Source organism: Corylus avellana, chromosome 1, assembly GCF_965113065.1.
Source record: "Corylus avellana chromosome 1, dhCorAvel1.hap1.2, whole genome shotgun sequence".
NCBI lineage: Eukaryota > Viridiplantae > Streptophyta > Magnoliopsida > Fagales > Betulaceae > Corylus > Corylus avellana.
Genome location: NC_142490.1, coordinates 14,561,516 through 14,575,245, shown reverse-complemented (window position 1 = coordinate 14,575,245; position 13,730 = coordinate 14,561,516). Strand labels below are relative to the sequence as shown.

General features: G+C 37.9%; 3 protein-coding genes across 3 annotated transcripts; all 3 read right to left on the bottom strand.

Annotated features, from left to right (window-relative positions):
• Window positions 1-32: 32 nt before the first annotated feature.
• On the bottom strand, window positions 33-2,846 carry LOC132172714 (pentatricopeptide repeat-containing protein At1g02370, mitochondrial-like). The gene is made up of 2 exons (XM_059584271.2): window positions 2,557-2,846; window positions 33-1,577 (listed from the first exon to the last, which is right to left on the bottom strand). Exons 1-2 carry the CDS (start codon window positions 2,821-2,823, stop codon window positions 348-350), a joined length of 1,497 nt encoding a protein of 498 aa, XP_059440254.1. The 5' UTR covers window positions 2,824-2,846; the 3' UTR covers window positions 33-347.
• Window positions 2,847-3,979: 1,133 nt separating this feature from the next.
• On the bottom strand, window positions 3,980-9,611 carry LOC132172921 (pentatricopeptide repeat-containing protein At1g02370, mitochondrial-like). The gene is made up of 3 exons (XM_059584480.2): window positions 9,328-9,611; window positions 7,596-8,523; window positions 3,980-4,453 (listed from the first exon to the last, which is right to left on the bottom strand). Exons 1-3 carry the CDS (start codon window positions 9,592-9,594, stop codon window positions 4,152-4,154), a joined length of 1,497 nt encoding a protein of 498 aa, XP_059440463.2. The 5' UTR covers window positions 9,595-9,611; the 3' UTR covers window positions 3,980-4,151.
• A 1,660-nt stretch (window positions 9,612-11,271) lies between these two features.
• Window positions 11,272-13,650, bottom strand: LOC132169167 (pentatricopeptide repeat-containing protein At1g02370, mitochondrial-like). Its single transcript, XM_059580245.2, has 2 exons — window positions 13,372-13,650; window positions 11,272-12,501 (listed from the first exon to the last, which is right to left on the bottom strand). The coding sequence occupies exons 1-2, from the start codon at window positions 13,636-13,638 to the stop codon at window positions 11,272-11,274; spliced, it is 1,497 nt and encodes a 498-aa protein (XP_059436228.2). The 5' UTR covers window positions 13,639-13,650.
• Between the last annotated feature and the right edge of the window lie 80 nt (window positions 13,651-13,730).

Sequence of the window (13,730 nt, the reverse complement as noted above, 5' to 3'; positions counted from 1 at the left end):
AAAAAGTGTTATTAAACAATTACGGGAGGAACTGGAACTGATTACATGTTCACATAGGGACAAATTGATGCTTGCCTTTGCGTATAAGATCCCATGATTTCTTTTGCGCAAGGAAAACAAATCAAAACAAAATAACCATGCAGCATGCCGTTTTGATTCCAGTTCGACGACTGAAATTTGGGTGGGATATTGGTTTTTCCCAGCCGTGAAAACATGTTTCCAATGTCTAGGCTAAAAAAAATCAAAAGCAAGAAATTCCCTTCAAAATGCACGCTAACAAATAGAACCTCCATCTCTAGAAGCACTTTCTTGGACACCAGAAAAGTCCCCAAATGCAAATAGCACATCTAATTAGGGCAAACCCTTTCAAGCAATTTTTCTAAGTCACTGCTTATTTCAATATGATCTTCCTTCAATCTTTGACGCATCTTAGGAGCCGACTTGCCAGCAGCTATATAAGTCTTAAGCAACAAATGGTAGATATTAGAAGTGAGACAATCAAAAGTCTTTAGAACACTGCAAAACTTCTCAGCACCATCAATGTCTTTTTCTGCTTCAAAATACTTTAAAAATGCAGTTGCTGTCGCTGGGGTTGGACGCCATTTACTGTCCTTGACTTCGGAAACAACTGCCTCCAGATGACTAAGTGCCAAATCCAACTGATGGGTCATCAATAAGTAAACCATGAAAGATTCCCGAGCTGCAAAGAAAGGTCCCCTACACCTTTTAATGGCAGTGTCAAAGACCAATGAGGCATCTTTGAACATGTCTTGGCTTAGGTAGACGCTTATAGCAACATTTGCTAACCTCATGTCGTAACTGGAGCAACTAGACTCCCATTCCTTATAACATTTTGTCAAGCCATCAACACCGCCGCCTTTTAGTCTGCGAAAAGCCTGAAGCATAACAAGATAGCTCATATTGTTGACTTTCGGGAAAGTCGACTTCAGGGAATTCCATACCCGATTGACCTCGTTTAGATTATTAGTACCAGCATACAAGCTAATCATATAATGGTAAGCCTCACGCTTTGGGGGTTTCATCACTTCCTCTAGCTTTTTAAGAGCCGACTCAGCTTTCTCATAAAGGCGAGCCTTGACATAGATCGCAGCCAAATTACTATATTTTGTCCAATCACATTTGCTTTCATCTTCCCTCATGACTCTTTCTACCCCCTCGATATCATTTAAAGATGCATAACTATTCATCCATATATTATAAGTAAATGTGCTCGGTGGGATGCTCCTCCGTTTCATTTCTTGTACTAGCGGAGGCACTTTCTCTGGCTGGTTCAATCTCATATATAGAGACATAAGATTGTTAAAAGCCAAATCAGATGATAGAAAGTTCAACTCACCCATCTTCTTAAACAGAGCTAATGCCTTGTCTTCCATCACTTCCTTGCAATAGCAGTTCAGCAGAGCTCCATAAGTCAATCGGTCCTTTGCAGTTGGCGGAAGAATATTGAAATATTCCTCAGCCGCAAGAATCCCCTTTGTTTTAGATATAAGATCTAAACGTAAAGCATGGTCGGTGGAGCTGTAGTTGACTTTCTTCTTCTCCATCCAGTCCATTATCTGCATTAAAGTAACAAAAAAAAAAAAAGATTAATAAACACCCATTGTGCTCAACTTGTTATTCGAAATAACAATTAAGCAAATCCATAGGAAAAGCCAAAACGCAAAAGAATTCTTTTAGTTTCATCTGAAAAAATTGCAATAATACACGATGTTCAGTCACCATGAAAAGCATAGGAATCAATTTGAAGTACCAATAAAAACTACGTTTTTTCTGCTAATGTAGATGGCTTATCCTTAGCCCTTTCGCACTAATGCAGAGGTTAAGGATAAGCAAAGAGCCCTTTCCAAACTACTTGATTCCACAAGTTCACCTCACCAGTAAACTTCAAATTGAACTTCCATTTTCTAATTAAAGGTCTTTGGTAAGTAATCTTTTCTACATCCTGGGTTCGATAAGAGTTCTCCCAAATTACCTGATATACGATTCTTGCGGGTGGATTGGTGCATCTGGGGTTTACTCTCCCAGGAGTGTGTCTGAAGGGCCTGCCTCGGTCAGGTTTCATGTCATCAAAAAATATTTTCTCACTACATTAGAGAGTGATTCTGGTTCCTCAAAATATAAATAACTCCTATAACATTCGGCATATAACTTTGGAACGCCTTACGCTTTTAATAAGACTGGTTATTATTTAAAATATATATGTATATATTCGGCATAAAACCCCAAGGGCCAAGGGGTTGTCCCAAGTGGTGAAAGCCCTGGAACTTTGGCGGCATAACCATCAAGTGTAAGGTCCGAATGGTGCAAACAACTCCTTGAGGCCACACTCTAAGCAAAATCCCTTTTTAACAAAAATTATTACACCTAAGAATTTTATTGGACCTATAAGCGATAAATCCTTAATGGCTCACACATTCCATTAAAAGAAAACACGTTTAGAATTAATAACAAAAAAAAAAATCAAGTTCTATAATTAAAAAAATGTGGATTAACAAATATTTGATAATGGGGATAGAAATGGGAAGAGTTGGAAACCTCAAGGGCATGCTGGAACCTGCCGTACTTGCGGAGCTCCTTGATGCAGCGAATGGGCTTGCGTACGAGATTTCCCTCCACGATGTACTTGTCTAACGTCTCTGACACGCTCCCTCCGGTGGCCCCCAGAGCCGATAGCCTCCGGTACAGTCGATCCCAATTTCCCTTGGTCGCCGTCTCGGCCACTGCCGTGCAGAGCCGTCTGATTGTGGTGAGCCAATGCCCGCCGGAGATCGGACGGCTCGGGTTCGTTCTCGTTAGACTCATCTCTCTCTCTCTCTCTCTCTCTCTGTATCCGGAAGTAACTGGGTGGGTTTTGTTAGGGTTTAAACATAACGCTTTATCTGTTCTTTTTCACCAAAACGCACCGTTTTGATGCCAATCAGCAGAAGGGCAAAATCCATTGCTATTGTTTTCAAAGTAATAAATATTGAGGTATATATAATTACTTAAATCTTGGTACCAAACGCACCGTTCTGTTAACGGCAAAAGATAAGCATTTTTCTGAGCACTGAGCAGTACTGGCTCTTCTTCTTCCCCTCTCCTCTTCTTCTTCTTCTTCTCCATCTCACCCTTTTTGCCAAGCAAAGCTTCTTCCCCAAAACCTTGGCTTTCGCGTTTCATGCTCTTCCCTTGAATCCAAACCGGTGCGTTTTCTCAACAAATTGGTGAAACTATCAACCTAAAGCTAATATCGAGATCATCAAGGCCGTGCCGTTAAGAGCATTTTAGTCTGCTTCTTTCTCTCCAGATAACTATGTTCACGGGCACTATAGTGCACCTTGGAACTTTCATCTCATGATACTTCTCCCAGTTTTGTTTCTGTTGCATATTTATGGGAGATAATGAAAAGCTTATTGATTCTTCCCACGTAACATGGTTCTAAGGCTTTATATACACTTCTTATTTTGTATTGGAAATTGGATGTAATTTTCACATGGGTTGATGAGGTTAGGGTAGGAATCTGTGATTTATACAATGATTTATCCAAAGATGAAGGTGTTGTGCAGCTTTGGTTGGAAATGTATGAAATCAAAGATGATGTTACTCTTTTCTATTTGCAATTTTTGTGTTTCTAAGTATCTCAGGTAGAAATTGGTTCTGCTTGTTAATTCGATTTAAAGGTTTTTTTAAAAAATAAAGTATTCTGCTGTTATATAAAAATAAAATAGTTTTAAATGTTTTGAATTGTTTGTTAATGTTTTTGTTTTAAAAAGAAAAAACAAAAGGAAAAAGTGTTACTAAACAACTACAAGAGGAACTGATCACATGTTCATTTAGAGACACATTGATGTTGGCATTTGCGTATAAGATCCCATGATTTCTTTTGCACAAGCTTTTCCAAATGAAGTCACTGGAAAAAAAAATCAAAACAAAACCACCATGCAGTATGCTGTTTTGGTTCCGGTTCGACGATTGAAATTCGGGTGGGATATTGGTTTTTCCCAGCCATAAAAGCATGTTTCCAATGTCTAGGCTTCAAAAAAATCAAAATCAAGAAATTCCCTTCAAAATGCACGTTAACAAATAGAACCTCTATCTCTACAAGCACTTTTTTGGACACCAGAAAAGTCCCCTAAATGCAAATAGCACATCTAATTAGGGCAAACCCTTTCAAGCAATTTCTCTAAGTCACTGCTTATTTCAATATGATCTTCCTTCAATCTCTGACGCATCTTAGGAGCCGACTTGCCAGCAGCTATGTAAGTCTTAAGCAACAAATGGTAGATATTGGAAGTGAGACAGTCAAAAGTCTTTAGAACACTGCAAAACTTCTCAGCACCATCAACGTCTTTATGTGCTTCAAAATACTTTAAAAATGCAGTTGCTGTCGCTGGGGTTGGACGCCATTTATTGTCCTTGACTTCGGAAATAGCTGCCTCCATATGACTAAGTGTAGCACCCCAGATTTTTAAAGTCTTATTTTAGAGATATTAATTTGATGCTATTAATGTTCATATTAGGTAATGACATTTACTTTGAGGTTGAGATATTTATTGATGATATTAGGTAATAATATTTATTCTTGAGGAACTTATTAGATCTTATGAATATTATTGGAATGAATATTGATTTGAGGTTATTATATCATGATGATGATTTTATATTGATTATTTTATTGGGAGATTTGAGAGATATGATAATTGATGATTGATTGGTATAATTTGGAGTATGATTGTAATAATTGGTGATATAATAAGATAGTATATGGTAGGTATAAGGATGGTAGAATAAGAAGGTAGAATAGTATATGGTTGATGAAATAGTATAGGGTTGGTGGAATAGTGTAGGGTTGGTGGAATAGTGTAGGGTTGGTGAAATAGTATAGGGTTGGTGGAATAGTGTAGGGTTGGTGGAATAGTATAGGGTTGGTGAAATAGTATAGGGTTGGTGAAATAGTATTTGATTTTCTCCTATAAATAGAGCTCTTCTCCTTCACAATTTTCACAACTCATCTCCTCTCCCATCTCTTGCATATATTCTTCCTTCTTCCGCTTTTTACTCGGTCTTTCTTCTTTCTAAGAGTGTTTACTCAGAACAGAGAAAGAAAGGGCGAGACCAAGCGCTACAAGAAAGAAAGAACACAAGAGAAACCGAGAGTGAGATGGGAAATTTAAGACAGAGAGCTGAAGAGGAAGAAAGAGAGTTTAGGCGAGAGAGAGAGAGAGAGAAAGTCAGTGAATGGATTGTTATGGGTATGGACTAACTGCAGCAGAACGGGTTTCAAGTAATTACCTTTGATGATCCATTCATGTAATCCACTGTAAGTATTTTTACTTACTGAGTATGATATTGATATCCAATAATACGAATTTTTGTGGTTTTATAACTTGTCTAACATTTTGCTATATATGATTCAACAATGATTTATATTATCGGAAATCAATTGACTCACTACTTCACAGTTTTTGTAGTATTTGCAGGAATGGAAAATCAAGGTAATTATGCAGTTGTGATTAAGAGATTCATATTGAGATGTACAGAGATTCCAAGTTGGTTAAGTTTTGTCGAGAGTTTAGACTGTCGGATAGATTTGTATAAATGCCTTGTACGACATAGCCTTGGGTATTCATGTATGGAGAAAAGTATTTTTTTTGTATTGATAATTACAGTTTTTCCGCTATATGAGATACGAGATGTTACAATAATGGTATCAGAGCCACCTAGTAACGCCAGGTCATGTGGTATTGAAGCACTGCATGACATTTTAAGAGGGGGAGTTTGTAACACCCCGGTCCCATATTGGGAAGATGAGAAGAAGCCCACATTGAGTGGGTAGTTTATAGAGATAGTCATGGGTGCTAAGTCTCACATTGCCTAGTTACTAGGTGAAACTGGGCTAGAAATATTGGGATGTTACAAATGGTATCAAAACATTACCCAGCCTGAGATGGTGGGAGTTTGCACAAGCCTATGAGGGTCGCTAGTGGACACACGTTGGTGATGCCAAAAGTGGGTTATATTATAATGGTGTCAGTTAAGACACAATGAAATGTATAAGGGCCAAAAGTTAAGGGCCAAGAATGAAGAAATTCCCTGAGGATTGCCAACGGTGACACTGGTGCCCAAGAAGAGTGCTTGTAGAGTCTCACATCGCCTGGGTATGGAATATGTTATGATATTTATTTATGAACAGATTGAATTTAAAATTTTTTTATAGTAACTTGAGTAAGTTATGGTTCAAGTGTGATTTGTTTTTAATTTGGGTTGCTCAATTTGGAGATAGGTGGTAATTTATGGGCTTTAATTTCGAGGACGAAATTCTAATAAGGAGGGAAGATTGTAGCACCCCAGATTTTTAAAGTCTTATTTTAGAGATATTAATTTGATGCTATTAATGTTCATATTAGGTAATGACATTTACTTTGAGGTTGAGATATTTATTGATGATATTAGGTAATAATATTTATTCTTGAGGAACTTATTAGATCTTATGAATATTATTGGAATGAATATTGATTTGAGGTTATTATATCATGATGATGATTTTATATTGATTATTTTATTGGGAGATTTGAGAGATATGATAATTGATGATTGATTGGTATAATTTGGAGTATGATTGTAATAATTGGTGATATAATAAGATAGTATATGGTAGGTATAAGGATGGTAGAATAAGAAGGTAGAATAGTATATGGTTGATGAAATAGTATAGGGTTGGTGGAATAGTGTAGGGTTGGTGGAATAGTGTAGGGTTGGTGAAATAGTATAGGGTTGGTGGAATAGTGTAGGGTTGGTGGAATAGTATAGGGTTGGTGAAATAGTATAGGGTTGGTGAAATAGTATTTGATTTTCTCCTATAAATAGAGCTCTTCTCCTTCACAATTTTCACAACTCATCTCCTCTCCCATCTCTTGCATATATTCTTCCTTCTTCCGCTTTTTACTCGGTCTTTCTTCTTTCTAAGAGTGTTTACTCAGAACAGAGAAAGAAAGGGCGAGACCAAGCGCTACAAGAAAGAAAGAACACAAGAGAAACCGAGAGTGAGATGGGAAATTTAAGACAGAGAGCTGAAGAGGAAGAAAGAGAGTTTAGGCGAGAGAGAGAGAGAGAGAAAGTCAGTGAAGGGATTGTTATGGGTATGGACTAACTGCAGCAGAACGGGTTTCAAGTAATTACCTTTGATGATCCATTCATGTAATCCACTGTAAGTATTTTTACTTACTGAGTATGATATTGATATCCAATAATACGAATTTTTGTGGTTTTATAACTTGTCTAACATTTTGCTATATATGATTCAACAATGATTTATATTATCGGAAATCAATTGACTCACTACTTCACAGTTTTTGTAGTATTTGCAGGAATGGAAAATCAAGGTAATTATGCAGTTGTGATTAAGAGATTCATATTGAGATGTACAGAGATTCCAAGTTGGTTAAGTTTTGTCGAGAGTTTAGACTGTCGGATAGATTTGTATAAATGCCTTGTACGACATAGCCTTGGGTATTCATGTATGGAGAAAAGTATTTTTTTTGTATTGATAATTACAGTTTTTCCGCTATATGAGATACGAGATGTTACACTAAGTGCCAAATCCAACTGATGGGTCATCAATAAGTAAACCATGAAAGATTCCCGAGCTGCAAAGAAAGGTCCTCTACACCTTTTAATGGCAGTGTCAAAGACCAATGAGGCTTCTTTGAACATGTCCTGGCTTAGGTAGACGCTTATAGCAACATTTGCCAACCTTATGTCGTAACTGGAGCAACTAGACTCCCATTCCTTATAACATTTTGTCAAGCCATCAACGCCCCCGCCTTTTAGTCTGCGAAGAGCCTGAAGCATAGCAAGATAGCTCATATTGTTGACTTTGGGGAAAGTCGACTTCAGGGAATTCCATACGCGATTGACCTCGTCTAGATTATTAATACCGGCATACAAGCTAATCATATAATGGTAAGCCTCGCGCTTTGGGGGTTTCATCACTTCCTCTAGCTTTTTAAGAGCCGACTCAGCTTTTTCAAAAAGGCGAGCCTTGACATAGATCGCAGCCAAATTACTATATTTCGTCCAATCACATTTGCTTTCATCTTCCCTCATGACTCTTTCTACCCCCTCGATATCATTTAAAGATGCATAACTATTCATCCATATATTGTAAGTAAATGTGCTCGGTGGGATGCTCCTCCGTTTCATTTCTTGTACTAGCGGAGGCACTTTCTCCGGCTGGTTCAATCTCATATATAGAGACATAAGATTGTTAAAAGCCAACTCAGATGATAAAAAGTTCAACTCAGCCATCTTCTTAAACAGAGCTAACGCCTTGTCTTCCATCACTTCCTTGCAATAGCAGTTCAGCATAGCTCCATAAGTCAATCGGTCCTTTGCAGTTGGCGGAAGAATATTGAAATATTCCTCAGCCGCAAGAATCCCCTTTGTTTTAGATATAAGATCTAAACGTAAAGCATGGTCGGTGGAGCTGTAGTTGATTTTCTTCTTCTCCATCCAGTCCATTATCTGCATTAAAGTAATAAAAAAATAAAATAAAATAAGACTAATAAACACCCATTGTGCTCAATTTGTTATTCGAAATAACGATTAAGCAAATCCATAGGAAAAACCAAAATGCAAAAGAAGTCATTAGTTTCATCTGAAAAAAATTGCAATAATACACGATATTCAGTCATCATGCAAAGCATAGACATCAATTTGAAGTACCAATAAAAACTACGTTTTATCTGCTAATGTAGAGGGCTTCACATTAGCCATTTCGCACTAATGCAGAGGTTAAGGATAAGCAAAGAGCCCTTTCCAAACTACTTGATTCCACAAGTTCACCTCAGCAGTAAACTTCTAACTGAACTTCCGTTTTCTAATTAAAGGTCTTTGGTAAGTAATATTTTCTACATCCTGGGTTCGATAAGAGTTCTCCTGAATTACCTGATATACGATTCTTGCGGGTGGATTGGTGTATCTGTGGTTTACTCCCCATGAGTGTGCCCGAAGGGGACTACCTTAGTCGGGTTTCATGTCATCAAAAAATATTTTCTCACTACATTAGAGAGTGATTCTGGTTCCTCAAAATATAAATAACTCCTTCTATAACATTCGGCATAAAATCCCAAGGGATCGGCCCAAGTGGTGAAAGCCCTGGAACTTTGGTGGTATAACCAACAAGTGGAAGGTCTGAATTTCCTTGGGTGCAAACAACTCCGTGAGGCCACACTCTAAGCAAAATCCCTTTTTAACAAAACATTTTCCACATAAGAATTTTATTGGACCTAAAAGCGATAAATCTGCTCAATGGGAAGAGTTGGAAACCTCAAGGGCATGCTGGAACCTGCCGTACTTGCGTAGCTCCTTGATGCAGTGAATGGGCTTGGGTACGAGATTTCTTTCCGCGACGTACTTGTCTAACGTCTCTGACACGCTCCCTCCGGTGGCCCCCAGAGCCGATAGCCTCCGGTACAGTAGTTCCCGTTTTCTCTTGGTCGACGTCTCGGCCACTGCCGTGCAGAGCCATCTGATCGTTCTCAGCCAATGGCCGGCGGAGATCGGACGGCTCGGGTTTGTTCTCGTTAGACTCATCTCTCTCTCTTTCTGAATGCGCAAGTAACTGGCTGGGTTTTGTAGGGTTTAAACATAACGCTTTATATTTTCTTTTTCAGCAAAACGCACCGTTTTGATCCCAATCCGCAGAAGGGCAAAATCCCGTGCTATTGTTTTCAGAGTAATAAATACTGAGCTATATATAATTACTAATAAATCCCGGAACCAAACGCACCGTTCTGTTAACGGCAAAAGATAAGCTCTTGCTGAGCAAGTGAGCAGTGAGCACGGCTCTTCTTCTCCGGTCCGTTTGTGAATGCGATTTTAAAAAAATAATTTGTATTTTAAAATTAAATTACAATTTTAGAGTGTTTAAGATTACGATTTTAAAAAACACAAATTTTAAAATTGTGAAAAGATTCGCGATTTTTATAAGCTGACTAATAAGTACTTATTTGAAAAAGTGCAAATTTAAATCAAAATCATGATTTCGCTTAAAACAATATTTGGCGCAATATTTACCTATTTAGCCATGAAACTGCAATTATATACTAATGTTATCTAAACACTCAATTGATAAAAAAAAATATTTCTTAATATGTTTTACCAAACGCCTATGCGATTTTAAAAAGGCCTCCATCTCACCCTTTTTACCAACCAAAGCTTCTTCCCCAAAACCGTGGCTTTCGCGTTTCATGCTCATCTCTTGAATCCAAACCGGTGCGTTTTCTCAACAAATTGGTTTTTCCCTTACTGTCTCGTATCCAAAGCGCTATTCTGCAGTTGAGAGAGCTGGGACAAGTGTTTTGAAGCATTTCCTGCTGTAATTAATCTCAACTGTCAACAGCCTTATGGCCTCTGCAGTCCCAATGCAAGTGGTGTATTGCCGCCGCAGCACTCTCCCTTCTCTTTTCCAGGTTCTTTTTAGTTTTTTCTACTTTCCTTCTTCCAGAATCCAATCTCAATGCTCTCACACCCTTATTATTAATCAAAACCAGTCAACTTAATCCCAAGTGCGATTCTTGGAACTTTCATCTCATGATGCTTCTCCCAGTTTTGTTTTTGTTGCATATTCATGGCAGATAATGAAAAGCTCGGGCTTTATATACACTTTTATTTTGTATTGGAAATTGGATGTAATTTTCACATGGGTTGATGAGATTAGAGTCGGTATCTGTGATTTTACAATGATGTATCCAGTGCGAGCATAATCTCTCTCTCTCTCTCTCTCTCTCTCTCTCAATTTAGTTAAAGATGAAGGTGTTGTGCTGCTTTGGTTGGAAATGTATGAAATCAAAGATGATGTTACCCTTTTCTATTTGCAATTTTTGTGTTCTAAATATCTCTACTTGGTTTAAAAAAAAAAAAAAAAAACTATTCTGATGTGATATAAAAATAAAAATAGTTTTAAGAGTGTTGTGTTTTAAATTGTTTGCTAATGTTTTTTATTTTAAAAAGAAAAAACAAAAAGGAAAAAATGTTATTAAACAACTACGGGAGGAACTGGAACCGAAACTGATCACATTGATGATGTCCTTTGCGTATAAGATCCCCCATGATTTCTTCTACGCAAGCTTTTCCGAATGAAGTCACTGGAAAACAAATCAAAACCAAACAACCACGTAGTAAGTCGTTTTGGTTCCGGTTCGACAACTAAAATTCTGGCGGGATATTATTTTCGACACTAGAAAAGTCCCCTAAATGCAAATACCGCATCTAATTAGGGCAAACCCTTTCAAGCAATTTCTCCAAGTCACTGCTTATTTCAATATGATCTTCCTTCAATCGCTGACGCATCTTAGGAGCCGACTTGCCAGCAGCTATGTAAGTCTTAAGCAACAAATGGTAGATATTGGAAGTGAGACAGTCAAAAGTCTTTAGAACACTGCAAAACTTCTCAGCACCATCAACGTCTTTTTCTGCTTCAAAATACTTTAAAAATACAGTTCTTGTCTCTGGGGTTGGACGCCATTTATTGTCCTTGACTTCGGAAACAGCTGCCTCCAGATGACTAAGAGCCAAATCCAATTGATGGGTCTTCAAGAAGTAAACCATGAAAGATTCCCGAGCTGCAAAGAAAGGTCCTCTACACCTTTTAATGGCAGTGTCAAAGACCAATGAGGCTTCTTTGAACATGTCCTGGCTTAGGTAGACGCTTATAGCAACATTTGCTAGCCTTACGTCGTAACTGGAGCAACTAGACTCCCATTCCTTATAACATTTTATCAAGTCATCAACGCCGCCGCCTTTTAGTCTGCGAAGAGCCTGAAGCATAGCAAGATAGCTCGTATTGTTGACTGTCGGGAAATTCGACTTCAGGGAATTCCATACCCGATTGACCTCGTCTAAGTTATTAGTACTGGCATACAAGTTAATCATAAAATGGTAAGCCTCACGCTTTGGAGGTATCATCACTTCCTCTAGCTTTTTAAGAACTGACTCGGCTTTCTCAAAAAGGTGAGCCTTGACATAAATCGCAGCCAAGTTACTATATTTCGTCCAATCACATTTGCTTTCATCTTCCCTCATGACTCTTTCCACCCCCTCCATATCATTTAAAGATGCATAACTATTCATCCATATATTGTAAGTAAATGTGCCCAGTGGGATGCTCCTCCGTTTCATTTCTTGTACTAGCAGAGGCACTTTCTCCGGCTGGTTCAATCTCATACATAGAGACATAAGATTGTTAAAAGCAAAATCAGATGATAGAAAGTTCAACTCACCCATCTTCTTAAACAGAGCTAAAGCCTTGTCTTCCATCAGCTCCTTGCAATAGCAGTTGAGCAGAGCATCATAAGCCAATCGGCCCTTTGCTGTTGGCGGAAGAATATTGAAATATTCCTCAGCCGCAAGAATCCCCTTTGTTTTAGATATAAGATCTAAACGTAAAGCATGGTCGGTGGAGGTGTAGTTGATTTTCTTTTTCTCCATCCAGTCCATTATCTGCATTAAAGTAATAATAATAATAATAAAAAGACTAATAAACACCCATCGTGAGAGATGACAAAGATGTTAATAGGAACCTAAAAATTAATTTTTGAGAAATTCGAAGATGTTGAATGACAATTGTTTGGAAGAAATTTCATCAAGTTGATTTGGAGAAAATTTATATCCATCTCAAATTCAATGGTGATTTTAAAAACCACATCACATTTGGGAGGACTCTAGTCCTTCTTATATCATAACTTATCATCATATACAATATCAACAATTCAACGACACTATACTCGAAAGTAATAAAAAATATATAAAAAAAAAAATCCATTTTTAACAAAATTTCTTACACCTAAGAATTTTATTGGACCTACAAGCGATAAATCCTTAAGGGCAATGCTGGGTATTTTTTTAGTGTTCTTCTGATGTCCTTTCAACTGTGATGTAGCTTTTAAAATTACCATTGAATTTGAGATTATTATTATTGACTTTAATCTATTAGTGATTTTAAAAATTACATCATAGTTGGGATGACACCAAGAGAACACTAAAAGAACATTTAATATTTCTCAATCCTTAATGGCTCACACATTTCATTAAAAGAAAACACGTTTAAAATAAGAGATACGATAGATGCGAGATATGATAGAGGCTCAACTGAGCCTTATCTAAGACCCAACTTCCCACGGACTTATGTTTTAATTTTGGTCTATTTTTTTAATTTCAGTTTTTAACTTGACACAATTTTTATATAACTTTGTATCACTAGTAAAAGTTGAGTCTTAGATATAAAAAATCAAGTTCTATAATTCAAAAAATGTCGATTAACTAGGCACTAAATATTTGATAATGGGGATAGATATGGGAAGAGTTGGAAACCTCAAGGGCATGCTGGAACTTGCCGTACTTGCGGAGCTCCTTGATGCAGCGAATGGGCTTGCGTACGAGATTTCCCTCCTCGACGTACTTGTCTAACGTCTCTGACACGCTCCCTTCGGTGGCCCCCAAAGCCGATAGCCTCCAGTACAGTCGTTTCGGTCTGCTCTTGGTCGCCGTCTCGGCCACCGCCGTGCACAGCCGTCTGATGGTGATCAGCCAATGCCCGGCGGAGATCGGACGGCTCGGGTTCGTTTTCATTAGACTCATCTCCTCTCTCTCTCTCTCTCTGTGTCTCTGTGAATCCGCAAGTAAACGGGTGGCCCAGGGTGGGTTTTGTTAGGGTTTAAACATAATGCTTT

Bases quoted from the DNA above. Each gene is read 5' to 3' on its own strand.
- LOC132169167 (XM_059580245.2), bottom strand. From the start codon at position 13,638: ATGAGTCTAATGAAAACGAACCCGAGCCGTCCGATCTCCGCCGGGCAT. The intron at 12,502-13,371 runs GTTTCCAACTCT...ACTTTAATGCAG, and splicing joins AGTTCCAGCATGCCCTTGAG to ATAATGGACTGGATGGAGAA.
- LOC132172921 (XM_059584480.2), bottom strand. From the start codon at position 9,594: ATGAGTCTAACGAGAACAAACCCGAGCCGTCCGATCTCCGCCGGCCAT. The intron at 8,524-9,327 runs GTTTCCAACTCT...ACTTTAATGCAG, and splicing joins GGTTCCAGCATGCCCTTGAG to ATAATGGACTGGATGGAGAA. The intron at 4,454-7,595 runs CACTTAGTGTAA...TCTGGGGTGCTA, and splicing joins GACCCATCAGTTGGATTTGG to CACTTAGTCATATGGAGGCA.
- LOC132172714 (XM_059584271.2), bottom strand. From the start codon at position 2,823: ATGAGTCTAACGAGAACGAACCCGAGCCGTCCGATCTCCGGCGGGCAT. The intron at 1,578-2,556 runs GTTTCCAACTCT...ACTTTAATGCAG, and splicing joins GGTTCCAGCATGCCCTTGAG to ATAATGGACTGGATGGAGAA.